At 55.4% G+C, this 25,784-nt stretch overlaps 1 protein-coding gene across 12 annotated transcripts; it reads right to left on the reverse strand.

Moving 5' to 3' along the window:
• Window positions 1-229: 229 nt before the first annotated feature.
• Window positions 230-25,669, reverse strand: ANKRD24 (ankyrin repeat domain 24). 12 transcript variants are annotated; one of them, XM_067033067.1, is made up of 22 exons: window positions 25,584-25,669; window positions 23,265-23,336; window positions 14,289-14,375; window positions 14,057-14,187; window positions 13,891-13,979; window positions 12,781-12,845; window positions 12,225-12,282; window positions 10,609-10,679; window positions 10,311-10,417; window positions 9,948-10,135; window positions 9,428-9,456; window positions 8,771-8,851; window positions 8,526-8,633; window positions 7,834-7,878; window positions 7,630-7,728; window positions 6,487-6,559; window positions 6,136-6,254; window positions 4,545-5,951; window positions 2,400-2,567; window positions 1,089-1,214; window positions 794-859; window positions 230-585 (listed from the first exon to the last, which is right to left on the reverse strand). In XM_067033067.1, the coding sequence occupies exons 2-22, from the start codon at window positions 23,298-23,300 to the stop codon at window positions 508-510; spliced, it is 3,231 nt and encodes a 1,076-aa protein (XP_066889168.1). In that variant the 5' UTR covers window positions 23,301-23,336; window positions 25,584-25,669; the 3' UTR covers window positions 230-507. The 12 variants fall into 12 exon arrangements, with proteins under 12 accessions (XP_066889168.1, XP_066889170.1, XP_066889171.1 ...); XM_067033069.1 differs by lacking the exon at window positions 25,584-25,669 and adding an exon at window positions 25,190-25,220; XM_067033070.1 differs by lacking the exon at window positions 25,584-25,669 and adding an exon at window positions 24,759-24,776.
• Between the last annotated feature and the right edge of the window lie 115 nt (window positions 25,670-25,784).

Genomic DNA, 25,784 nt, shown 5'->3' on the forward strand with positions numbered 1-25,784 from the left:
TCCAAAGCAGGAGGCGCGGTTCAGCCCCTGGTCTGGGAACTGAGATGCTGCGTGGCGTGGCCAAAAAAAAAAGAAAAAAGAAAAAAGATATTGCAGTAACACAGTAACATAGCGTTCCTCCCGGGGACTGAGTCCTGCCTTACTCTCCTCACCCTAATCCCCAATCCCTGCTCTGGGCCACCCCTTCCCCGCTTTGCAGTGGGAGCCCAGCAATCAGGCCACACGATGCTTTCATCCTCTGCTCCGCGAGCTTTTATTCCTGGGGGTGGCGTCCGATGATAAGACCAGACGCGAGGGAGGGGACTCACAGATTCTCCGGCGCAGGGAAGGGTACACGGTCAGGGCCAGGGTCCAGACTGACCAGCGCATGCAGGGACCAGTGGGGCCGTGGAGGCAGTGAGGGATCGTTGGGAAAGAGCCCAGGCTGGTCTCCAAGTGTGGATGGTCAGCGCGTGAGTCTGCAAGCCCCGACTCGGGGCCTGGAAGCTGGAGGGCGGTGCTCCGGTCTCAGCGGCCCTGGGCCTGGAGTCTTTGCATCTGCAGGATCTGACTCAGAATCCGCTGTACGTCTACATCCATCTGACCCTGGGGAGGGAGGTGGAGAGAAGCGGAGACAGCCTGGGCGTTTCCCCCCCGCCGCTCCCCCCCCCAGTCCCAAGCTTCTCCATTCCCCTCCCCGACCCCCCACCCCGGAGGCCAGGACCCTCTTCCCTCGACCAGCGTCCCATAGTACAGACGGGGACACTGAGGCCCAGAGAGCAGCACTGGCGCACCCAAAGCCAGGGTGACTCACCTGGATGGCATAGAGGAGGTGGCTCCTGTACAAGGCCACCACTGCACTGTGGTCCCTGGCAGCTTCCTGCGGGTGTGGGGAGGGCGCTCAGAAAAGCAGAACCCCCTCCAAGATATGCCAGAAAGCCCCTTCTGCACCCCGAGCCCCTATTTGTGATGGCAGGCGCCGGCGTGACCGTGCTGCTTGCTAAAATACTGAACTGTTTTCCTCCCACGCCTGGCCCACGTGCCCAACCTCCCGCCCGCCCGTCACCCTCCTGGGACCCCTGTGCCCAGCGGGTGGGCGAGGCTCTCACCTCCAGCTGCTCCCTTAGAGCCTTCACCTGGCCGCGAAGGGCCTCCACCTCCGAGGAGCCTGGGGCTCCCGGCTGGTCCTTCAGTGCCTCCTTAAGGCTGAAGACTTCCTTGGAGAGCTCTGTGATCTAAGTGGGATCAGGGGAGGGTCAGCTAGCACCCTGAGCCCGGGGCCGGGGGCCTGCGACCCTTCCAGGCAAAGGACAAGGCCTTGGAGGGAAAGTTGCCTCCTATAGAGGTTAGCACACTCTGCCGTGCAGGCTGAGTCCGGCCCATTGGCTAAGAATGGTTTCCGCATGGGAAATGGTCGAGGGGGAAGAAGTCCGAAGAAGAATGACATTTCACGACATGTGCAAATTAAACCAAATTCACATGCGCACGGCCAAACCCATTCATCGTCACAGCGTCTACAGTTCCTGCATCAGCGGCAGAGCTGAGTGCCGTGGCCAAGTAAGGCCAAAAACATTGACCGTCTGGCCCTTTACAGAAAGAGCTTGTGCATCTTGGAGTCCCGGAAAGTGAAAGCGGAGACAGACAGAACAGGAGGGTCGAAAACAGCCTGGCCTGGTGGGGCTGGGTCAGACAGGCCAGGGTTTGGGTCCTTCTCTACCCTTTCCCTGCTGGAGATCTTGGGAAGGTGACTTAACCCCTCTGAATCTCAGTTTCCTCATCTGTAAAGAGAATTACACTTCTCACCTTGGTAGGCTGCTGTGATTAAGTTTAAACCGTGCCAGCAAACAGCAGGCACTCAATAAATGCTGGGCTTTATTGTTATTTCTATAGATCAGAGGTTGTCAACCAGGGGAGAGCCTGCCTCCCGGGGATGCCAGGAAACAGCCGGGGACATCTGTGTTTGTCACCACTGGGGGTGCTCCTGACATCGAGTGGGTAGGGGCTGCGGATGCTGCTCCACACCCCACAGTGCCTCGGGACGGTCTCCCGCAAAGAATAACCTAGCCCCAAATGTCACTAGTGCTACAAATAAACCATAATCCCTACCACAATTTTATCGTCATCTTACAGAGGTAGAAACTGGGGCTCAGAGAGGTCAAGTGACTTGCCCAGGGTCACACAGCAGGTTGGGGCTGGGTTTCTCTGTTGTGCTAAAGCACCTGGGGCTCCGGGGGTCACATCCACTGTCTAGTGAGGTGCTGTGTGACTTCGAGACACTCAGTTTGCCTCTTGGAGCCTCTGTTTGCTCATCTGGAAAGTGGGCTGATTTCCCAAGGCTCTTTCAGTCGGGACATTCTTAGATTCCCTCCAACCTCTGTCGAGTGGGGGGCCCCCGATGAGCACAAGAAAAGGGGACCCACCTTCTTGTCCTTCTCCTTGGCGCTCTCCAGGGCCTCCTGGGCACGGCTCTGGGCCTGGCGTGCCCGCTCGGCCTCGGTACGTAGCCCCCGCAGCTGCTGCTCTGCGGTGGCCAGCTGGGCCTCGGCTGCATGCCGTTCACTCTTCATGAATAGCGCCTCCCGCTGCACCTGCGGCCCAAACCCATGTGTGACCCTGAGGACATCTGGACCCCAAAGATGCCTGGACCTCAAAGATTCTGACCCTTCTATTTTGGTCTGAGGCTATTCAAGCCCATTTGACCTCAAGGAATTTGATTCAGGGAAGTCCTGGATTTCTTTGGGCACAATGAACATTCTGACTCTGCCAAGCTGTGCGTCCTTAGACAAGCGGCATAAGCTCTCTGTGTCCCAATTTGCTCATATGTAAAACGAGGATAATAGGAGCCTCCACGTCACAGGGTGACTGTGAGGATAAAATGAGAAAATACATGGAATACACTTAGAACGGTGCTTGGCACACAGTAAGTGATATCTTCAAGTTTGTGATGTTGTTAGTATTATTATATAATGAACGTTATTATCATTATTATTACAATATAACTAATGTTCTTTTCTCTGCCAGTGGTGTGAAGGTTTGTAGATTTCTTACGAAATGAAGGAAAAACAGAAGAGTCTGGATGAAAAGCAAACAAATGCCCCAAAATTGATGACTGCATTTTCACAAAAATATCAAGATTGGAGCAGTGTTAGATTTGCAAAAATTGACCCTGGGGGGATCATTGGCCTTTATAGAAATAATAGGTCAGGGAAAATGGATAATAATTAGATGTTCCACTTAGTACAGACTGGCTACACCTTAACAATTAAAAACAAACAAACAAACTATGTCTGAATCAAATCAGACTTCCAAAATTTACCCACAAAAGAAGTGATCATGAAGGAAGGTAAAATTTAGAAAATAGGGCTTCCCTGGTGGTCCAATGGTTAAGACTCCACACTTCCACTGCAGGGGGCACAGGTTAGACTCCTGATTGGGGAACTAAGATCCCTGCAAGCAGTGCAGCCAAAAAAAAAAAAAAAGAAGAGCATGTTCTTGGAGAAACAATAATCCTGGCTGCAATTATTAATCACTTGTACCATCACTGTCCTAAGTAAAATTAAACCATTTAATTTTCATGTGAGGACTAAGAACTATTATTAGCTCCATTATACAGGTGAGTAAACAGAGAGATGGAGAGAAAAATGCTTTCCTGATGACAATTAACAAATGTGGCTCTTTATTCTCATCTTTGTTAAATACAGTTGCTAGGTTTTCTTGCGGGATGTGTGTGTGTGTGTGTGTGTGTGTGTGTGTGTGTGTGTGTGTATTTAAGAAAAGAGATGGGGTCAAAAGATCCACCTTCAGGACTTCCCTGGATGTCCAGTGGTTTAGAATCTTCCTTCCTCCACTGCACGTGGTGTGGGTTCGATCCCTGGTCAGGGAACTAAGATCCCACATGCTGCGGGGCAACGAAGCCCGCATGCTCTAGAGCCCCCGTGCCACAACTAGGGAGCCCGTGCACCACAACTACTGAGCCCGTGCACCGCAACAAAGATCCCACATGCCGGGGACTTCCCCGGTGGCGCAGTGGTTAAGAATCCACCTGCCAATGCATGGGACATGGGTTCGAGCCCTGGTCCGGGAAGATCCCACGTGCCGCGGAGCAGCTAAGCCCGTGCGCCACAGCTACTGAGCCCGCATGCCTAGAGCCCGTGCTCCGCAACAAGAGGAGCCACCTAATGAGAAGCCCGCGCACCACAACGAAGAGTAGCCCCCACTCGCCGCAACTAGAGGAAGCCCGCGCGCAGCAACAAAGACCCAACACAGCCAAAAATAAGTAAATAAATAAACAAATAAATAAATAAAAAGGAAGACGGCCAAAAGGGCTAACCGTTAGAAAAAATGATGGGGTCCAAATGGCCAAAAGGTTTTTAAAAAGAAAACACCAGTTGAGACACCCAGGAGGTCAGAATGGCTGCAGGGTCAAAGGTCCACCTGGATACAGCACAGCGTCAAGTCTCTGCAGGACTGAAACCGATGGGGTCGAAACGTCGCACGGCTGTGGGGTCAGAACAGACCAGCAACTGGCTACTGGCTGTGCCTGGTGAGGGTCCCGCCACGCTCACCTGGAAGACCTCGGCGCTGGTCTTCTCGTGGCGTCGCCCCAGCTCCTCCAGCTGCTCCCGGAGCTGGGCCGCGTCGTCCTGCAGGGCGCCCACGATGCGCTCGTGCTCCAGGCGGGCCACGCTGCCCACGCGCTCGCGCTCCAGCTCTGCCCGCAGACGGGCGGCCTCCTTGCCCGTGGCCACCACCTCCTGCTCCAGGCTGGCCGCCCGGCCCCGCAACTCCAGAGCCTCCTCCTGCAGCCGGTGGTGCTCCGAGGCCGGCACCACCGACTGGCGGAGCACCTCGGAGGCCTCACGCAATTCCGCCAGGCCCCGCCGAGCCTCCTCGCAGGCCGCGGCCAGCTCAGCGGCCTGCGCCTCGGCCGCGTCCCGCGCCTGGCCCAGCTTGACGGCCGTGGCCCGCTGCTGCTCCCCGGCGGCTGTGGCCGTAGCCAGCTGCTCCCGCAGGGCCTGCAGCTCCCGGCTCAGCTCCAGCCGCAACTCCTCCCGCTGGGCCAGCTCTGCCCGCAGGCCCCGAGCCTCCTCCTCGGCCAACAGCCGGCCAGCCTGGGCCTCGTCCAGCCGGGCCGAGGCCACTTCCAGCTCCCGGAGGCGGCAGTCCCGGTCTCGGAGGTCCTCCCGGGCCTGCTCCAGGGCGGCCCGCAGCTGGCCCGTGTCACCGCTGCTGACCCCGCCAGCGCCACCACCCTCGGCCTCCGCGGGCTCACGCTTGCCGTGGGCCGCCTCCAGCTCGGCAGCACTGGGGTGCGGGGCGGGGCCTGCGGTGACCCTCGGGGTCGTGGCCTCCACTCCCATGGCCTCCGTTTTCATGGTCCCTGTGCCTGTGAGCTCTTCCTGCACAGCACCTGTTCCACTGGCCTTCCATTCTGGTTCCTCTGTTTTCATATTTGTGGACTCTGCTTCCGTGGCCTCTGTTTCTGCGTTTCCTCCTTCTTCTAGAGTTTTCGCTTCTGCGACCTCAGCCCCTGTGGGCTTTGTTTCCAAGTGCTCGACGCCCGCACCCTCTGTTTCCGTGGTCTCAGCGTCCGTGGGTCTTGTTTCCGTGGCCTCTGCCACCGTGGATGCTGCTTCCAAAGCTCTGGCTTCCGTGGTTTCTACTCCCGCAGCCTCCTCATCTGTGCTCTCGGCTCCATTAATTCTGGTTTCCGGAGCTGCAGTGCCGTTAAGCTCTGTTTCTACTGGTCCGTTTCTGGTGGTCTTGGCTCCCGGGACTTTGCCCTCCCTAGGGGCTGCCTCCTCTTCTCCAGGGGCCTCCTGTGCTTCCTGCTGCTCCAGCGCCTGCAGGGCCTTGGCATGCTGCCTGCGGAGCTGGTCAAACTCAGCCCGGAGAGAGTCGTACAGCGCCAGAGGGATGACCTCGGCCAGACTGTCAGCCTCCATCTCGTCCTTCTCGAAGTGCTCCAGGATCTGGAGGGGGCAGGGGAGCCGGGCAAGAGCTGAAGTGGCCATGGGGGGGGGGGCACAGGGCAGCCACGCCACTTTTCCTGTCCACAGACTCAGCCACGTGCCCGCCCAACCCCCCCCCGGGGAACAGCCCCTCAGGTCCTCAGGTCTGTCCCCACCCAACCCTCCCGGGCCTCGGTCTCCCCACCTGGACCTTCTCCATCAGTTCCTGGTTCTGTCTGGTGAGCGTGGCCACCTGCTCCTGCAGCGAGGCCAAGAGCTCCTGGGCCGATGGGCTTAGGTGCTTGGAGAGCAGTGCCTCAGCCCCTGGCAGGGGACACAGAGTCAGGCCCCAGGGTCCCGGCCACGAGGAATGGGAGCTGGGGCTCTGGAGCCATGGGTCAGGGCCCCTGGGGCAGGCAGGCTTTGGGGAGTGGAATAACTAATGGGGCGGGCCAAGCTCCCTCCCAGGTGCAACCTCTCTCTATGCCTATGGGTCAAGGCTCCAACTCCCGGGGCCCCAGACACGACGGGTGGGGGAGGGCAGGTGGGAGCTCACCTGGGAAGTCAGGCAGCTCACCCTCCTCGTCCTGCAGGGTGGCCACGTCATAGCTGGTGTTCTCCCTCTCATTCTGGTGGGGGGGTGATCAGGGTCCAGCTCGGGGTCCTGCCCTCCCTCCAGCCCCCACGTCTCCCCCAAGTTTGTGACCATAACCCCACCAACTAGGGGTGTCCGTGCCACCGGGTCACAGGGGACCAAGAGAGGGATGCGAGTGAGTCCTTGAAAGGGTGTGTCTGCAATTCTATGTGGGGCCACGGCTGTCTGCCTGGGTGCGAGCACCTGCAACAGTGGTTCAGGGCCTGTGGGTCTGCGGCGAGCGTGTGTGTGCACGTGTGGGCGTGCACGGTGGCCCCGGTCTCTCCCGTGTGAGTCCCCGTGCCTGTGTGTGATTTTGCACTTGTATTTTAGTCTGTGATCGTTCTGTGTTTCTGTATGTGTGCATGTGTGTGGATACGGTTGTGTACGTGGGTCTATGTTTGTGTAATTATGTATTTTGAGAAATACTTGTGTGTGTACATGTATTTGTGGGTGTGTTGCCTAGGTGTGTGATTGAATGAGACATTTCTGCTGTGTGTGCCCAAGTATTTGTTGTGCATGTGTGATTATATACCCACAGATGTGTTTGTTGTGTGTTTGCCTGTTGTATGTGTAAGACCACATATACACAAGCGTGGTTGTTCATCTCTGCATGTACGTGAGTATGTGTGATTCTGTGTTTTTTTGAAATGTCTATTATGGGCTTCCCTGGTGGCGCAGTGGTTGGGAGTCCGCCTGCCGATGCAGGGGACGCGGGTTCGTGCCCCGGTCCGGGAAGATCCCACATGCCGCGGAGCGGCTGGGCCCGTGAGCCATGGCCGCTGAGCCTGCGCATCTGGAGCCTGTGCTCCGCAACGGGAGAGGCCACGACAGTGAGAGGCCCGCGTACTAAAAAAAAAAAAAAAAGAAAAAAAAAAAAGTCTATTATGTGTACCTGTGTTTGTACGTGTGTCTGTTCTGTGTTTGCATGTGTGTGAGACTATGTGTATTAGCGTACTTATCATGCAGCTGCAGCAGAAGAGAGGCCCTTCCCACTGGCGGCCCCGCCCCTGGTGGCCCCGCCCCTAGAAGCCCCACCCCTGCCCTGCTCCTTGCTGGGCCCACCTCCAGCAGGGACAGCCTGCTCTGCAAACTTTCCACTTCCCGTCCTAGACTCTCCTTCTCCTCCTGCTTCTCTGCCAGCAGCTGCTGTAGTTCTTGCACCTGCAGGGAGGTGAGGCGGGGGGGCGGGGGGGGGGGGCTCAGTGGGCCTCTGGGGGAAAACACTGGGCAGCTGGCAGTCCAGCTTCCCCCAACCTCCCACCCTACCTGTCTCTCCAGGCTGTGGAGGGAGCTGGCCTCTGCCTCTGGCAGCTGACGGAAGAAAGGGGCCTGGGCTTGGAACTGGGCTGGGGAGCCTCCCTGGCCCACCTCCTGCTCAGTGGCCCTCCATCCCAACCACAGACGCCCTCTGGCCTATTTTGTGCCAGACCCCCTTTAGGGCCACTAATTCGTTTATTTATTCATTCACTCACTTACTCAAATATTCATCCATCCAGTAAATACTTATCAAGCATCTACCGTGAGCCAGGCACCGTCAACCACGTCTGCCCTCGTGGGCTTACAGTTGAATGGGTGAATATGAATAAAATATATGGTACATCCAATAGCAGTAAGTGCTTTGAATAAAAATAAAGGGAACTAAAAAAATAAATAAATAAAAAATAAAGGGAACTGTGAAGTGAGTGGGGGTGTAACAATTTTAAGTAATTTGGGTAGGGGAGGTGTCTTTGAGAAAAGGCCTGAAGGAGGGGAGGGAGGGAGTCATAGGGACATCTGGGAGAAGGTGTTTCTGGCAGAGGCCACAGCACGTGCAAAGGCCCGGGGGCAGCACCGTGTCTGGCGTGTTGGAGGAACACCGAGGAGGCCCATGTGTCTGGAGAGGGAGAAGAGGTAGGGTACCCCCAAAATGGTACCTGCTGCAGGCTTAGCCCGAGGCCCGTGTCTCTGAGCCCCCTCACCTCCTGCTTCCTCCGTTCCTGGTGCTGCTCCAGGCCCCGGATCTTCTGCAGCAGGCGGCCCCTCTCCTGTCGCAGCCGCACGATCTCCTCATAGGCATCTTGATCATCCTGTCCCCCGACCCCGGGAACCCACCACCTTTACATGAGGCCCAAGGACTGTACCCTCCCACACCTGAGCCAGAGCTTTTTCCCCATCCTGCCTGGAGGCCCTCCATGTCTCCCCCCAAGGCCAGGGCACCTCTCACCGGCATCGGGATATTGGCAGGGGGCTGAGGTGCCTTCCGCTTCTTGGGGGCCCCTTGTTTTTCATGGCTGGACACAGAGTTCTGGGGGGAGGGGTAGAGGGGGTACATGGGGGCCATGCCAGCCTCCCACCCAAGTAAACCAACACGGCCAACCCACTCTCTGTCACCAGCCCCAACTCTGCCCTCACTTCCTGTGTGATCTCAAGTGAGTCCCTGCCTCTCGCTGGTCCTCGCTTATCCCAGCATGAAAGGGGGCAAGACCACATCGCCTGAGAGTTCTCAATCTTATGTTTTACCCTCTGCCCCTCTCCATGCCCTGGTACTTTCCCCAGCTAGACCCAGTTGTTTACAATTCTTTCCCTGTGGAGCTGAGACTCTGTAGTGCCGGAAGAGAGAAAAGAGGCCAGACCTGACTCCTTCACTGACGGCACCGGCCCTCACCCATCTCAGTTCCCTCTACCATCCCGCCCTAGCCCCATGATCCGGACTTGGTGGCAGCATACCCTGAAGGTAGCGTTCTTCCCAAACAGGTCCTTCCAGATATTAACCCTGAGTCAAGGGTCCGTCTCTTCCTCCTCTTCCCAGGGAGACTGGGGCAAGGGGGAAGGTAGTGTGTGCACAGGGAGAGGGACTTGTTCGCTGCTTAGGGATCCATACCTGAGATGATGCCTCGCCTGAGTCATCCTCTGGGAGGGCAGGGGAGAGAGGGAAGCAGGGTCAGGCACTGTTCTAGGGATTCCATTCTTAGCCCTAGGAAGGGCACTAGTGAGCCCAGGGGACTTGAGAGGGTTCCCAGTTCCCCCCAGAATCAGGACTTTTAAGGTAGGAATCAACCATTTTGACAGAATACCAATAGGAGGGGCCTTGAAACTCTCAAAAAGAGAGAACAGTGGCATCTCCAGGATGGGGCAAGTGGAAGGGCCAATTGTTAGGAAAGGTAAAGATCCAAGAATATGGATGACCCAGGAAAACAGGGTTGACCCCTAGGCTATTCTAAAAGCTCTGGGGTTCCTCAGAACTGTCCTGAGTGGTGTGACGGGAGCAATGAAACCTCCTACAATACAAACAGGGATACCTTGAAACTCTCCACAGTAGGGAGGGAGAGAAAGGGGTGACAAGAAATTACCTAGAAGATGGAGAGGGTGCTCATAATTGTTCAGAGGTGGGGTTTGCATACCGCTGGGTGGTGAGGGGCGCTGGGCGGCCTCCTGCAGGAGGTGTAGGATGAGTTTGTCCCCTGCCAGGGCGCCGTAGTGAGCAGCGTCCTGGCCCAGCGCATCAGTGATGCCCGGCTGAGCCCCACCCTGCAGCAGCACCTCCACTGTTTCGGGGCTGGCTCCCTCACAGGCCAGCATCAGGGCTGTCCTACCAGAAGAGGAGGCTACTGAGGGGGTGAGGACATTTTCAAACCACCACACCCTCCTCAACACCCAGGCTGGGCAGGGGGAGGAGGACAACTAGGTCCCACCCCCAGAGAGGTTAAGAGACTTGCCTAAGTCACACAGCACACAATGGACTGGCTGAGAGGGGAGAAGCTCACCTGCCCTGAAGGTCCTGGTCATTTGCAGCAGCCCCTTGCTGCAGGAGAAGGCGGCACAGATCTGTGTGACACATCTGAGCTGCTATGATGAGGGGTGTTGTACCCAGCTGGGGGAGGGGGTTGGGAGAGGAATGAGACAAGGCATGAGAGAATGACTCTGGGAGGTGGGGAAGCCTTTGACGGCCCCCAAGCTTCCCTCCAAATCTTCATACTTTTCAAAGGGTGCCTGGGATGCTGTCACTTGGTGGCAGCATACCTCAAATGTAGTATCTTTCCCCACAAGATCCCAAAGGCTCACCCGATCTCGGGGATTCAGATGTGCCTTGAAGGAGCAGAGCATTTCTGAGCAGGAGATGCAGCCGCCAGCCGCTGGAAAAAGAGAGAAGGGTGGGTAGGAAGGACATGAGCTTTGATATTTTTTCTGGGGGCCTTCTGCCTGAGTGTAATGCTTACACTTTATTTCATGAGAAACTCCCACCTCCCCCAGAAGATCAGTGACAAAGATATGACTCCTATTTTACAGATGAAGAAACTGAGGCCCAGCCAGGCCCATGATCACCCAGGGGGTCAGAGAAAGAGCCAGGATGAGGACCCAGGTCTTCTAATTCCCAGTCCCAAGCTCCTTCCACATTCCACTGTGGGTCCCTCTTAGGGTGGAACGTTTCACTGATTTTCACGTATTTAACCCCTTTTGATTCAACTAGCATTTATTGTGTACCGACTATATACCAAACCCTCACCCAAAGAGGGTGAGTATTTACTAGAGAAACCAGACCTCCGCTGAGGTTGGGCAGGCTTCTTGGGGTTTGATCTGAGCTTGAGTTTTGATGGTGAAAGGGGGAGGGTAGAGGTCACTGCATGGACACGGACCCTGAGGCAGGAAGGAGCTTGGAAGGACTTGGTCATCGAGGAAGTAGGACAAGGTATGTTATGTCCAGAGCCTCAAAGAGGGAAGGAAGGGCTTTGTGCAAGGAAGTGTTGCTGGAAAACCATTAAACTCTTGGACTTCCCTGGCGGTCCAGTGGTTAAGACTCCGCAATTCCACTGCAGGGGGCACGGGTTCGATCCCTAGTGAGGGAACTAAGATCCCATGTGCTGTGCAGCATGGCCAAAAAGATAAAATAAGAAAAAAAGCTAAAAAATAAAATCATCAAACTCTGTATGATTACCTGCTGTGTGCCCAAGGACTTATGGGGTTTTGTTTGCTGTCGTAACCCCATTGCTTAGAACCGAGCCTGGCACACAGCAGGTACTCGATATTTACTGAAAGAAAAAAACCATGGAGCTTCCGTAACGTGATCAAAGGCTTTGCCACCACTAGGTGGCAGCGTACTCCAACTGCAGGGAATGTTTCAACAGGGAATAAAACTCCAGAGCAAACGTATTCCACGCTTCCAAGAGGATAGACGTGTCTTGAGTCATCAAGCGAAAGACATTCCCGAATGTCACGGGCACGGTGGCCAGACGTTGGGCTGGGCCCTGGCTCAGGTGGGTGGGACCCTTCCCTCCCTCGGGAAAGGAATGTGGATTTGATGATTATGAAGGCTGCCTGGACCTTTGGCCTGCCTGAGATTCCCCAGGAGTTTCCTTGAAGCAAGTTAAACTCTGGTCACCCCCTAATCCTCCTCACCCAGGCCCAGCATACAGTAGGCTGTGCTTCGGGGTCAGACGGCCTGGATCCTCCCCACTTTCTTGCTGATAAGCCTCAACCCCCTTGTCTGTCCAATGGTCATCGTCCATGGCTCAAAGGGTCACTGAGGATAATGTAGAGCCCAGTGCCTGGCACACAGTAGGGGCTCTGTGAGGAAGGAGGTGGAATGCCCTAGGCAGGTCCCCAGAGCCCTAGGTAGAATACTTCCCAAGCCTAGCACCCTCTGGGCCATGGCGGCCAGGGCGAGGCCAGGCTGCACCCACCTGCGTGATGCAGCGCCGTCCACCCACTACTGTCCACAGTATCCACCACGCAGGATGCCTGGGGGGGAGAGGCGTGTCATTGGAGGTGGAGCCATCCCTGTTTAGGAGCCATCCCTGTTGCCTAATTTCTCGAGGAACTGCCCCTCCTTGGGCTCTGCTGTATCTCAGGCTCCTTGCCTCCCCCCCTTCTCTCCTCCCACCCACCTGCTCTGTGGAACCCACTTCTCACAGGCCCCCAAATGACTCCCTTGGCTTTTATGAAAATTGGTGAGAAAGAGGGATTAGCTGGGAGCCCAGGGGCAGCCGGGGGTTTGGGGAGAAGCTGGGCTCAGGAAATAGCTGGTATTGGGGTATAACTTGGGTGTGGGAAGTAGCTGGACACTCAGGGAGTATCTTGTTGTCCAAGGAGTAGCTGGGACTCAGGAGTTAAAGGGGCCAAGGAATACGAAGAATTCAGGGGGTAACTGGGGGTTCAGTGAATTCCTGGAACTCAGGAGTAGTCAGGGCAAGGGAGTATCTGGGGTTGGGAAGTATCTGAGGCAGGAAAGGACATGACCTGAAGTAGTTGCTTCAAGCACTGAGGGTGCCCATACTTGGCGGCCAGGTGGAGGGCACTGTAACCTGAAAGGGAGAGAGAATGTACTAGAGCTTCAGATACTCAGGGAACTTCCAGTTGCCGCCCCCCCCAATCCTGTGTCAACTACTTGTGGTGACTCTAACAAGTCCCCAAACCCAGGTACTTCTCAAAACCGTGCTACTCCCTGGGACCAGAGACTCTCCAAGCCTCAGCTAGTAAGTGTCCCAGACAATCTCATCCCAGCTACACTCCACATCCATCCACTCCTCAAGCACTACTGTCCCCAGCTACTCCCCAGGTCCTCAGCTACTCCCCCGGTCCCCAGCTACTCCCCAGGTCACCAGCTACTCCCCAGGTCCTCAGCTACTCCCCCGGTCCCCAGCTACTCCCCAGGTCACCAGCTATTCCCCAGGTCCCAGCTACTCCCCAGGTCCCCAGCTACTCCTCAGGTCTCCAGCTACTCTATAAGCTCAACTACACCAAAGGGCCAGCTATGCCGCTTTCTTTGATACTCTCCAAATCCCCAGTACCCATACATCCTGGCTCCTACACTTGTTGCCCTGAAGCTTCAGATGTGCCTATGCCCCATGCCTAGCTATTCCCTGAGTCCCAACTACTCCCTCTGGCCATGCCTTCTATCGCAGTTATCCCTCAGGGCCCTAGTTAAGTCACACACCTAGATTCTCCTTTTGTCTCAGCTACTCCCAGAGCTCCAGCTAACTCTAAAGCCCAGCTACTCCATGCACCTCAGATACTCCCCTCCCAAAAACTGTCCTTGTTATTCTCACGCCCCCAGATGCTCCTCAAGCTCAGATGCTCCTCCGTTTCCATTACTTCCTCTGACTCAACCACCACCTGAGTCCCAGCTCTCCCTGATCCGCAAGTTGACTCACTCTGTTTGCTGCTGGCCATGGTCTCCATCCTTGGGTACCACAGCCTGACTCGCCCCTGTGCCTCCCTGGGGGCACTGAAGAGAACCCCCCTTTTTCAGCAGGACGTGGAGGCCATGAAGCAGGGCCTGGCTGGACCCTCAGGCTGAGCACCTGGTCTGAGTCCCTCTTCCCTCCCCCAGGGCCCGGCGGGCAGTACCTGCCCCATCCGTGCTCATAACGTTGGCGCCGTGCGTCAGCATCACCTCTAGACAGCTGGCTGCACCCCTCATGGCCGCCAGGTGGAATCTGGGGGCCAGAGGTCAGGGGTCAGCTGCAGCGTGGCCACCCCTCAGCCATCACACCCCCAGGACGTGGGCACTCACGCGGACTTGCCCTCGGGGTCCAGCTTCGTGGGCACCAGCCCCTTGCGGGCAATGAGGGAGGCCACCCGTGCGGCATCGTTGTTCTCCACGGCCTGCAGCAGTCGCTCGTCACTTTTGCCCCAGTCCTGGCTCTGCAGGGCACACCCAGGGGAACGTGGGACTGGCGGCCGCTGCCCCTCCCCGCTCCCCCAGCAGGGGCTCCGGGCTCTCACCGCCCGGCCTGGGCACTTGCCTGGCGCCTGCCTCTGACTGCCGGCTTCGGGATGGGGCAGGGGCCGCAGGGTGGGCAGGAGCCAAGGTCAGTGGGGCTGAGCCGCAGCTGCGGGGGGGGAGGGGTCCTGGGTGGGGGCCTGAGACAGCATCCCTCAAGCCTGGGTCCCCAGCACCTGCCCCCAGGCCCATCGCCCCAGCTGTCATACACCACTTCCACCATCACACCATTAAACCATCCCCAGATCAGCCCCCAGCATCTCTCCAAAAAGTTGTCCCCCAAACCTAGGCCCCCAGCCCATCCCTTAGTGAAAGCCACCTTTCCAATAGCACCTCCCCATATCCCTTTCTGAACTACCCTCCGAAGTCTTCCCATAGGAGCCCCTAAAAAGGCTGCTTCAATGTCCCTCAGCACCATCCTCTGCCGTCTATCCTTTGACTGCCTCTGAGATGCCACTATTGTCTTCCAGATGCCCGAAGATCTGAAATGCATTCCAAAATGTCTTCCCCAAATTCCTGACATGTGCTCCAAAATCATACCCCCAATGACCCCATCATCTGTCCCCAAAACGTCCTCCCCTAAAACCTTTCAGATGTCCTCCAAAATTGTTCTCCAAATGTCAGTATCTTTTCCCAAAAAAGATCACCCAAAACGGCATCCAAATTGTCCCCACAAATGATCCCATCCAAAACTGTCCCTCTAAATGCTCCTGTGTCCCCATCTGTCCTCAAAACTGTCCCCCCAAATGTCCCATCCATCCCCCCCTCAGTCTCTGTCCCGCCCCCTCCCCCCTCCCTGATCATCCTTCGCGGGTCTGAGGGTGGAGGGTCTAGGCTCCGCGGTCCTGGGGCGGGGAGGGGCGGGACGGGGAGGGGAGGAAGAGCCCGCGCCCGCCCAGCTCCCGCGCCCCCTCCCCCGGCCCTACCGCGAAGGAGGCGGCGGCGCAAAGGCACAGCTGCTTCATGGTGTCCAGGGCGCCGGGTGGCCGGGCGGCCGGGCTCCGGGAGGTGACCAGAGGGAAGGGGCCCGCGATGCCGGGGCTCGGCCGCCCGGCCCGCGCGGTCCCGCCAAGGCCCGCGCCGACCCTCCCCCGCGCGCCCCGCCTGCTGCCCCCCTCCCGGCCCCTCCCCTACGGGTGGGGGGTAGTGCCAGGGAAGGGGGCTGGGCTCTGGGGGAGGGGCACCGCGGTGGCCCGACCTGACCTTCTTGCCACCGGGAGGCTGAGGCAAAGAGGGCCAGGCTCCCAGGATCTCCATGGACCCGCCTGCGTTCGTCTCCGCCTCTCTGGGGGGGGGTGGGGAAGAGGGGGAGTGTGGGATAGGGGGGTGGTCTCAGGTGACTCCCGGTCTGGTTCCACTGCCGCTGGGCTATCCGGGGTCTCCCTCCCTCATTCATTCATTCATCATCCACCAGTGGGGCTCTGCGGTCTGACAAACCTGAATCTGAATCCAGGGCACCCCCCCCGCCACGCCCCCTGCCCTCCACACACCCGCATTTACCATCTATAACATCGGCCCAGATACTTACCTGCTTTGGACTTCACTTTCCTCATCCGGGAAATGGGTTTCATATTAAACAGTACCTACTGCAGAGGGTTACTGGGAGGACTAAATGAGATGCTCTATATGGGGGCTGGAACATAGTGCGCCATAAACACGGATTCAAAGAAAGACGCGGTTGGGCTGGGTTCATATCTAATACTGAATCCTAGGGACGCAGGACATAGTAGGTGCTCAGCGAAACCACTGAAAGACAGAGAGGACACAGCCTTTGGCTCTGACTCCAAGGGGCTGGGAGGGTCTGTGTTCTGCTGGTTTTCTCAGACTGGGAGCCCCTTGAGAGCAGGGTCCCACTGAGGCCTCCCTGGCAGAGGCCAGGGTGGGGTGGGCACCCCAGGGTGGGGTGGCAGTTGGTGAATGTTTGCTCAGTTAGTGTGTGACTCACAAGGCCAAGCCCTCTGAGCCATGTGTATTTCATTCATTCAGTCCACACATGCTACAGGGTGCCTGGCACTGCACTGGGCATTGAGACTCAGTGGTGACGAAGACAGATGTCCCTGCTATCACTGAGGTCCCTGGGGAGACAGACACACCCATGGACTGAAGAACCAAGGTGATCAGGGCTATTATGAGGGAAGCCCAGGTGAGCTGGGAACTCAGAGAGGACTCTTGATATCATCTGGGGAGTCAGGGGAGGGCTTCCTGGAAGAAAGGACATCTGACCTGAAACTTGAAGAATGGGCAGGAGTTGGGGAGTGGCAGGAACGAGATCATGGTTGGGAGAAATCATGAAATAAATTGCTCTCCTGGACCAGCGCGGTAGCCTCTGCCCTGGTCCGGGACCTGAGGCATGGGGTGGGGCGGGGGTGTGCATACTTAAGGGTGGGACGGAGGAGGAGAGGTGCTAGCTTAGGAGCTGGAGGAGGGGGTCCTGGGAAGGTGGGGGAAACCAGGAGTGTGGGGTGTCAGGAGAGCCACAAACGGTTCCAGAAGTCAAGAGAGTCCACTGTGTTGTGGGTGCAGATATGAGAAGGGACCAGGAGAAGGGAGAAGATTGGGATTACAGGGGAGATAAGGGATGCGTGAGGAGACAGGCCTTCAGGAACCCAAATTTAAGAGCAGTGACTGCTGACAGGCACTGGGGCTTTGAACCCAGCTTGGCCATTGTATAGTTGCTGTGTGACCTGGGGCCAGCCATTCTCCCTCTCTGGGCCTCAATTCTTTAACAATGGGATAGATAATGGAATGGACGCTATAAAGCCGGGTTCCTCCACCCAGAGGCACTGCTGACACTTGGGGCCTGGTCATTCCGTGGGGTGGTGCCATCCTGGACTCTGTGGGGTGTCGACCGGCACCCCCGGTCCAGAAACACCCCACCACCACCACCATGTGACAACCGTAAATGTCCCAGGTATCACCCAGTATACCTGGGGGCAGGATCACTGCTGTTGTCCGTGATTATTCTTAGACACCTTTAGGTAGATGGAGGGGGAGGTGGGGGCAGGTAAATGGAGAATCTGCTGATAAGCAATTGGGGAGTTGGAAGGAGGGTGTTAAGGGCTCTTCTCTCCTCTTACACCAAGGCGGGGGGGTGTGACCCTCTCAGGCTTGTCCAGAGAGGAGACTGAAATGGATCTCCCAGCTCAGGCCTCGGATTTCCAACTGCCCTCGGCCTGTCCTTCTGGATGCTAGACAAGCTCAGAAGCCCCCTGCAGTGGGCCAAGGGCATTGCTGTCCTGGTAGGGGCTTAGGCCAAGCCTTAGCATCATCTCACTCCTCTCTCACCCCACACCCAATCCAGCAGCAGCCAACCCCACCAGCTGTAAACTACGTCCAGGGACCCCTTCTCACCCATGGTCCAGCCCCATCACAATTCTATCTGGAGGTCACCTCCTCCCAGGCCTCCCTGCTTCTGTTCCCCTCCCTGGTCCACCAGCTTCCTAAAGCCTGCATCAGAGCATTTCTCTCTTCTGCTCAAAAGCCTCCAGCGACTTGGCTCGGCATCAAATGCTAACTGCTCACAGAGCCCAGGAGGTTCTATGGCAAGGGGTCCAAACCGCCAACTGAGGCCCCCCAGGGCTGGGGGGGATGGCAAATCCTAGCCCACCCCACCCCCACCTGGTTTGGTCCAGCTCAAGAGCTAAGAATGGTTTTTACACTTATAAGTGGTCAGGGAAAAAAAAAATCAAAAGAAGAGTAATACTTCCTGACACATGAAAATTATATGAAATTCGCATTTCAGTGTCCATAAAACAAATGTTATTGGGATGGGGCTATGCCCATCCATTTTCAAATGGCCTATGGGAACTCCCCGGTGGTCCAATGGTTAGGACTCAATTGCTTTCACTGCCGAGGGCCGGGGTTCAATCCCTGCTCAGGGAACTAAGATCCCACAAGCTGTGTGGTGTGGAAAAAAAAAAAAAAAAATTTACTTTCTGGCCCTTTACAGGAAAAATGTGCCTAGCTTTGCTCTAAACAATCCTCCTTGTCAACTGTCTGAGCTCATCTCTCCCTACCTTTCCCCTGGTCCGTGACATTCTGGTCCTCAGACAGCTCTGCCTACCTCCGGGCCTTTGCCCTTGCTGTGTCCTCCACCCAGAATGCCCTCCTTCCTCCACCATCCACAACGCTGATTCCTTTACTGTCTTTTGCACTGGAAGACACCTCTTCAGAGAGCCCTTCTCTGATCACCCCTTGTCACTCTGACCCCTTAGTGGGGGATTATTTTTCCTTCATCGTTCTTATCACTATCTGACATCATCCTGTGTACCTCTCGATCTCTCCACAGAATGTCACCTCTGCACAGGCAGGAATTTTTGTCCCTCTTAGTCACTGCTGCTGGATCCCCAGCAGGTACCGGGTATAGATTTTGTTGTGTTTTTGTTTTTTTTTTTTTTTTTTGCGATACGCGGGCCTCTCACTGTCGCGGCCTCTCCCGTTGCGGAGCACAGGCTCCGGACGCGCAGGCTCAGCGGCCACGGCTCACGGGCCCAGCCGCTCTGCGGCATGTGGGATCTTCCCGGACCGGGGCACGAGACCGTGTCCCCTGCATTGGCAGGCGGACTCTCAACCACTGTGCCACCAGGGAAGCCCACCGGGTATAGATTTTGAAGGACCCGGTGCAAAATGAAAATGCAGGGCCCCTTGTTGAAAAATTATGAAGAATTTCAAGATGGGGAGAAATGAGTATGAAACCAAACATGGGGCCCTTCTGAGTGGCAGGGTGTTTGTGTGTGTGTGTGTGTGTGTGTGTGTGTGTGTGTGTGTGTGTGTAGCCGGCCCTGATCTCCAGCCCACAGTAGGTGCTAAATAAATGTTTGTTGAATGAATTAAAGAAATAGTGACTCATTTAAAATAAGGTGACATATCTAATATATATCTATATGTACGTTTGTTCATTTCAAGAGTACTTTTCAGGGCATTCTGATAATAAACTACAAGCTACAAAATTCAGTCAATCCCCTAGTGCCTGTGTTGATCTAATAGCAATAAACTACTTTGTTCAAACTGAAAAAAAAAAGAAAAAGAAACAGTGACTCTGGGAATACAAGTGAGGGAGAGACAGACAGACAGACAGATTTTCCAAAAAGTGTTGAGGCACTGGGAGTTTACGAATCTCTAAAATTTTCTACAAATCTGCAATCTTCTTCTATGTAGGATTTTTCTAAAACCTGAAATAAGGGAAGGAGGTTGAGGGGAATCCAAAGACTAGGCTTCTGGCTCCAGTTAACTCCCATCTTCTTTTTTTTTTTTTTTTTTTTTTTTTTTTTTGCGGCATCGCATGTCATGTGGGATCTTAGTTCCCCGAACAAGGGATCAAACCCGTGCTCCCTTTATTGGAAGTGCAGAGTCTTAACCACTGGACCGCCAAGGAAGTCCCTCCCATCTTATGGATGGAAAAACTGAGGCCCAGAGAGGATGCGAGAAGGCTCAGAGCAAGTGGGGCGCTCTGCTGGCACCTGGCAGACTAGGCTGTATCATGAGAGAAGCAGAAAGGAGCGGGGAGGGCGCGCCGGGCAGGTTGTGCGCTGAGAATGGGAAACGCAAGGTCCGGAGAGATGGAGAAGGAGGTGGAGGCGGACCACTGCAGTCGCGGGTGTTTGCTTTCTTCCCTCGGGGCAGCCGAACAAAAGCTGAACCTGACTCCTGCATTTGGCAGAGAAACTGGAGCCTGGCAGGTAGAGGGACTGACGGGGGTGGGGGGCGGTTTTGGGGTGGTGGTGGAGGACCAGCTTCTCCTCTCCTTACCCCCCCAGGCCTCCCATCTGCCGCGCCCGCTCCAGCCCAGGCGGGCTCTGCTCGCTGCCCCCGCCTTCCCTGACACACTCAGAGACCCTCGCACCCAGGCTGAGGTTTTAACACCCCTCTATTCCCGCCCTCCTCATCTTGGCTCTGTGCCAGGCACCTATCAAAACACACCCACGTCCCAAATAAGGTGTTTTTTTGCTTTTGTTTTTTTTAGTGGCACAAACGTTTTGAAGGATTGGATTTCAATAGGACTCTGCTTTTGAAATTCAACAATCCTATGGTTTGGTTTACCACTGGCTACAACTTCTCGGGAATTTAAGCAGGAAATGTGAACACTAACTAGGAATCGATTTCAAACGGGATGAAAATTTTAGGATCGTTCCCCAGTTAATGAAGCTAACCCCAGGCCACGTTTTGTAGGGATTAACAAACAATTTATTCCTTGCTCTGGTGCCCTCTCTCTCTTTCTTTCTCTCTCCCTCCCCCTCTCCTTCTCCTTCCCTCTCACTTCAGTCAATACACTTTCCCCCCAGCCAAGGCCCAATAACACAGCCCCAGTAACACAGGTGTTCCTAGTAACAGCCCGGGGAGAAGGCAGGCATCTCACTTCCTAGCTGTGTGACGTTGGGCAAGTTCCTTAACCTCTCTGGGCATCGTTTACTCATTTCTAAAGTGGAGATGAAAGCTCCTACCCTACATGATTGTTATGAGGGTTAAAGGAGCTGACATCTGCAAAGCACATGGAAATCTCCTTGTAGTGTTTGAAAACAAATAAATAAAAACAAAAATGGGATGAAATTTTTAAAAATGAGTTCAATGACATTAAATTTTAAACGTTAAAATAAACAAAATGAAAGGAATGTTAAAATTGATAAATAATAAAAATACATTTAAAAATCATTTGTGGGGCGCTTCCCTGGTGGCGCAGTGGTTGAGAATCCGCCTGCTGATGCAGGGGACACGGGCTCGTGCCCCGGTCCGGGAAGATCCCACATGCGGTGGAGCGGCTGGGCCCGTGAGTCATGGCTGCTGAGCCTGTGCTCCGCAACAGGAGAGACCACAACAGTGAGAGGCCCATGTACCACAAAAAAAAAAAAAATCATTTGTTGGGGGGACTTCCCTGGCGGTCCAGTGGTTAGGACTCTCAGCTTCCACTGCGGGGGGCACCGGTTCGATCCCTGGTCAGGGAACTAAGATCCCACAAGCCACGCAGCACAGCCTAAATAAATAAATTAATAAATTAAAATAAAATAAAATCAGTGGGGAAAACTTTGGAAGGCAAGAGAATGGCGGAGATATACACAAAGTCACAGAGCTAGCTAGTCAGGGGCAGAAGAAGGATTCGAACCCAGAGCCACCTGACTTTAAAACCAGGCTTGGGACTTCCCTGGCGGTCCTGTGGTTAAGATTCTGCTCTTCCACAGCAGCGGCCACGGGTTCAATCCCTGGCTGGGGAACTAAGATCCTGCATGCCGTGCAGCATGGCCAAAATTTTTTTTTTTTTTTTTTTTTTTGCGGTACGCGGGCCTCTCACTGTCGTGGCCTCTCCCGTTGCGGAGCACAGGCTCCGGACGCGCAGGCTCAGCGGCCATGGCTCACGGGCCCAGCCGCTCCGCGGCAAGTGGGATCTTCCCGGACCGGGGCACGAACCCGTGTCCCCTGCATCGGCAGGTGGACTCTCAACCACTGCGCCACCAGGGAAGCCCTTCCAAAATTTGTTTAAATTAAAAAATAAAACCAGGCTTGTTCCTCTGCCCCATTTTTGACATTCAAGGACTCCTTGGGCTGGGCCCTCTCAGGCCTCAGCTCCCCCTCACATTCTCTGCTCCAGCCAAAAGAACCTCTTCATCATCCCATTATGTCCCTGTATCAACCAGGTTCTGCCCAGCCTCCAGACCTTTGCTCACACTGGCCCCCATCCCCCTCCCTGTGTGCCTTCACTTGTCTAAATCTTCCCCATCCTTCCAGGCTCCACTCCAGCACCACCTCCTCCAGGTAGACTCCCTGATTGCCTTGGGCCTTCCGGATGGGAAGGCCCTGTCATGGGAGAAAGCCCAAGGGCTCTAAAGTCAGACACATGTGGGTTTGAATCTCCCTGTTGCCACTTTACTCTGTGACCAGGAGAGGTGAGTTAACCTCTCTGGACCCTGGTTTCTTTGTGCTGTAATTGGGAAGTCTAGCCTGACAGAGGCCAGTGCTCAGGAAGGCTGGCTGCCAGACTCTACATGTGAATGCTCTCTTAGCTTCTGTCACTCTGTGCCCTGGACCAGCCTGCACACTGGCAGGGACTGGCAGGGCTGGCAGGGAGTGGGGAATGAGTGAGGAAGGAGCGCAGTCTCTGGAAGTTCACAGCCCAAAATATAGCTGCAAGAGAAGCCAGCCAGACCCCACCTCAGCACCTCAGGGCCTTTGCACTGGCTGTTCCCGCTGCCTGGAGTGCAATTCCTGCAAATATACACATGATTTCTTCCTCCTTTCCCTTCTGATCTTTACTCTAATATCAGCTTCTTGGTAAGGCCTTTCCGGACAACCTGCTTTACAACTGCAACCATCGCCCCTGCTCCGGATGCTTTAAATTCCCTTTCTTTCCTTTCTTTGTTTCCCTGGTACAAAATATGCCTTTTCACTGATTTATCTTGTTTAGCCTCCATCTCTCCAACACAGCTGTCAGCTCCACAAGGGCAGGGATTTCGGTCTGCCCTGTTCACTGCTGTGTCCTTTGTGCCTAGAACAGCACCCAATCCAAATACTTGCTGAATAAATACTCAAAAGCAAGAAATCAGGGTCCCCGAGAAAGTGAGGCCCCAGGAAAGCAAGTGGTCACTGTAACTGGGAATAGAGATCTTCCGGGAGAAATGTTCTTGGAGCCAAATTGTGAGCGAGGGGGAGGATCTGATGCACAGTAGTACAGGAAAGAGCACTGCAGGTGGAGAGAAGAGCCTGGACAAAGGGATGGTGGCTGAAAAGCTTGAACAGAAAGTAATGTGGAGATCAGGGCAGCAGGGGGCAGTAGAGAGGAAAGGGAGGGGAGGTGGCCGGGGTCTAAAAGGGTAAACTTGAACCTGTGGATGGTGGGGAACCATGGGAGAGTTTTGAACAGGGAGGGGCTTGGTCATACGGAAGCCGCCAAAAAAATCTGATGACAGACAGAAGACAGCAGTCCAAGGGCCCAGTGGGTCTTCAGCCAGGTGCTGGGGGACAGGAGCCTGAAGCTGGGGGACGTCAGGCATCTCAGTGGCCTCAGACTCACCTCTGTCTTCTTAAATCGTGCCCGGAGGGTCTTCATGGCCAGTGTCCGGTGTTTCTCCTCTCCCCAGGCCACCTACAGAAGGCCAGGGGGTAAGGGACATCAATCCTGGTGGGCTGGAGAGTGGTGCACCTCCCACTCCTCAAAAGTACCACTTCCTCCTCCCCCCTGGCCATCCCAGCCCCTAGAGCAGGACATGAACCTATCCCATCTTCTAACTGCTGTGTGTCCTTCAGCAGGTCACTTGCCCTCTCTGTGTTTTCCATCCCTCTTCCACAAAATGCAGGAAATAATCCCCTCTTACCCAACTTGTGGCCAGTTTCCTGTGAGGTCCCTAGCATAGAGCCTGGCAAACAATAGGTGCTCAATAAATGTATCCCACCAGTATTCCCTGTTGCCCAAGTAGATCAGGCTTTTTCTGGTTTCAAGCTTTTATCTGTGCAGTTACTTCCACCTAGGATGCCTTGTTTTTTTTCTTCTCTGGTGAAATCCTATTCATCCTTCACAGCCCAGTTCCAAACTCCCATGGGGTTCTGATCAGCTTTGCCTCTTACTAGTAGGCAGAACTCTAACTCCTCAAATTGGGTTCCCCAGCTCTTCCTCTGCCCCACCCCTGGCTCCAGCGGCTGGAAGTGTCTGGACTGGTTCTGTTTTCTTGAATAGTTAGGGGCTCCTGGGGGCCCAGGCCCAGAGCCCAGGCGTCTTAGCACAGAAGCATGTTTCTTGAAAAGTCAGAGAGAAAAATCCTTGCAGCTAGGTCCCCTTACACCAGCCTGGCTCCTGTGTGAGTGAGAGCACAGAGGCAAGTCAGCCAAGGTGGGCAGAGGTCTGGGGTGATGGCTGCATGCCTGCGTGTGCACGTGTGAGCACAAGGTATGTGTATGCATGCATGTCTGGCCAGCTTAGCCTGTTTTGTGTTTCGTGCATGTGCAGGTATAGAGGTCAGGCAGGGATCTCAAGAGGGCATTTTGGCAGGTGTCTGGCTAGAAATTCTTTCCTATGTCTGAGTGGGATTTCTGTTAAGACATATGCTTCACCTGTCCTTTCACCTGCTCACCTGCCCACGAATTCTCCAAATCATCTTTCCACCCATCCACTCACCTGTGCGTCCGTCCTCCCACCCAAGCACTTCTACATCCACCCACTGTCCACCTGTCCGCCCAACTTATGTTCTCATGGTTCTCCACGTACCCTTGAACAGTGCTCTATCCACCACCCACCCACCATCCCATCCACCCACCCAACCACTCATCCAATCACCTATCGACCTCAACTATCCACCCAGCCATCCACCTATGCACCCACCCATACAGCCAACACCCACCTACCATCTACCCACCCAACCATCCTTCATCCAGCATCCACTGACCCATCTACTTACCACACATCCATCCAAAACCCACCCAGCCACCCATCTACTGCTCATCCTTTCATTCACCCCTTCAATTTACCCCATTCAATCAATGTACCCATTCACTCACCACCCACTCCACCCACCCTTTTTCTTTACTCTTGTCTAATGGACTCAATCACACCCAGAGCAGGGTGTAACTGACACCCAAGAGAGAAGTCCGCAGGTTGCCTGGGCAGGAGGGAATCCTCCGCAGGCTTGGGGGAAGGGGAAGTACCCTCATCTAGGGAGCCTCTTCCTGGAAGAAGTGATGATGTATGAACAGGGCCTGATAGCTGGGCAGGATATTGAGCTGCAGCAGCAGGAAAAGAGGGGATGTACCCTAGACAGCGCAAAGGCTGGGAAGTGGGAGGTGCACGCATGAACGAGTGTGTGTGTGGGTGTCAGCGTGCCTCGGCATAGCTGGGACACACACCAGCCTTTCCTTTCTCTCACATGCCAGGGATCAGGGGCAAGGAGACTGAGGCCCTAAGGGGAGCCTCCATCCCAGGCCTCCCTTAACTCCTTCCCCTCCTACCTCCTGCAGCTCCAGTGACTCCAGCACCAGGCCACTGTGTCCACTGCCAGCTCTGGTTACCTGCTCCCAGCTGGGCCACCAGCTCGCACCAGCAGCTCCCAGCTCTCAGCTCTGACACCTGATCAGCTCTGAGCGGGCAGCTGCCCCAGGGGGCCGGGGATGAGAAGAGGGAGGAGACAGGCTGGCAGCAGGGCTGTCTGTTGGCCAAGGGGCTCTGGTGGGAAGACACCGATGTTCTTCCCGACCACGGCTGGACGGATTTCAGTTTCTGGAATGAGCCAGCCTTTTCCTCTCTTCTCAGCCTTTGTACTTGCGGTCCCTATGCCAGGAGCCCTCTCTCTGTACCTCCTGTCACCCCCAACTGGCTGATTCTCCCCACCTCAATCGTACTCACTGTTCAGATCTTTGCTGCAACATCCCCTCCTCCAGGAAGCCTTCCTGGTTGCCCCCAGGCTGGGTCAGGCGCCTCCTCTGAGCTCCTTCATTGCCCAGTGCCCTCATTACAACCCACTCACACCAAGTCACCATTGCCCGGTCACAGGGTGCTGCCTGTGTTCTCCAGCGTCTCCACAGTAAACAGTAGGTGCTCAATACG

The sequence above is a fragment of the Kogia breviceps genome, chromosome 4 (genome assembly GCF_026419965.1).
Source record: "Kogia breviceps isolate mKogBre1 chromosome 4, mKogBre1 haplotype 1, whole genome shotgun sequence".
Lineage (NCBI taxonomy): Eukaryota > Metazoa > Chordata > Mammalia > Artiodactyla > Physeteridae > Kogia > Kogia breviceps.

What these genes read in the sequence shown, in the direction of transcription:
- ANKRD24 (XM_067033063.1), bottom strand. Translation starts at nt 14,684, where the DNA reads ATGGTGCTGAGGGACATTGAAGCAGCCTTTTTAGGGGCTCCTATGGGA. An exon ending in GACGGCGCTGCATCACGCAG is followed by an intron (nt 10,680 to 12,224) that starts GTGGGTGCAGCC and finishes CTCTTTTTCCAG; the next exon opens with CGGCTGGCGGCTGCATCTCC. An exon ending in GCGCCCCTCACCACCCAGCG is followed by an intron (nt 9,457 to 9,947) that starts GTATGCAAACCC and finishes CTGCCCTCCCAG; the next exon opens with AGGATGACTCAGGCGAGGCA.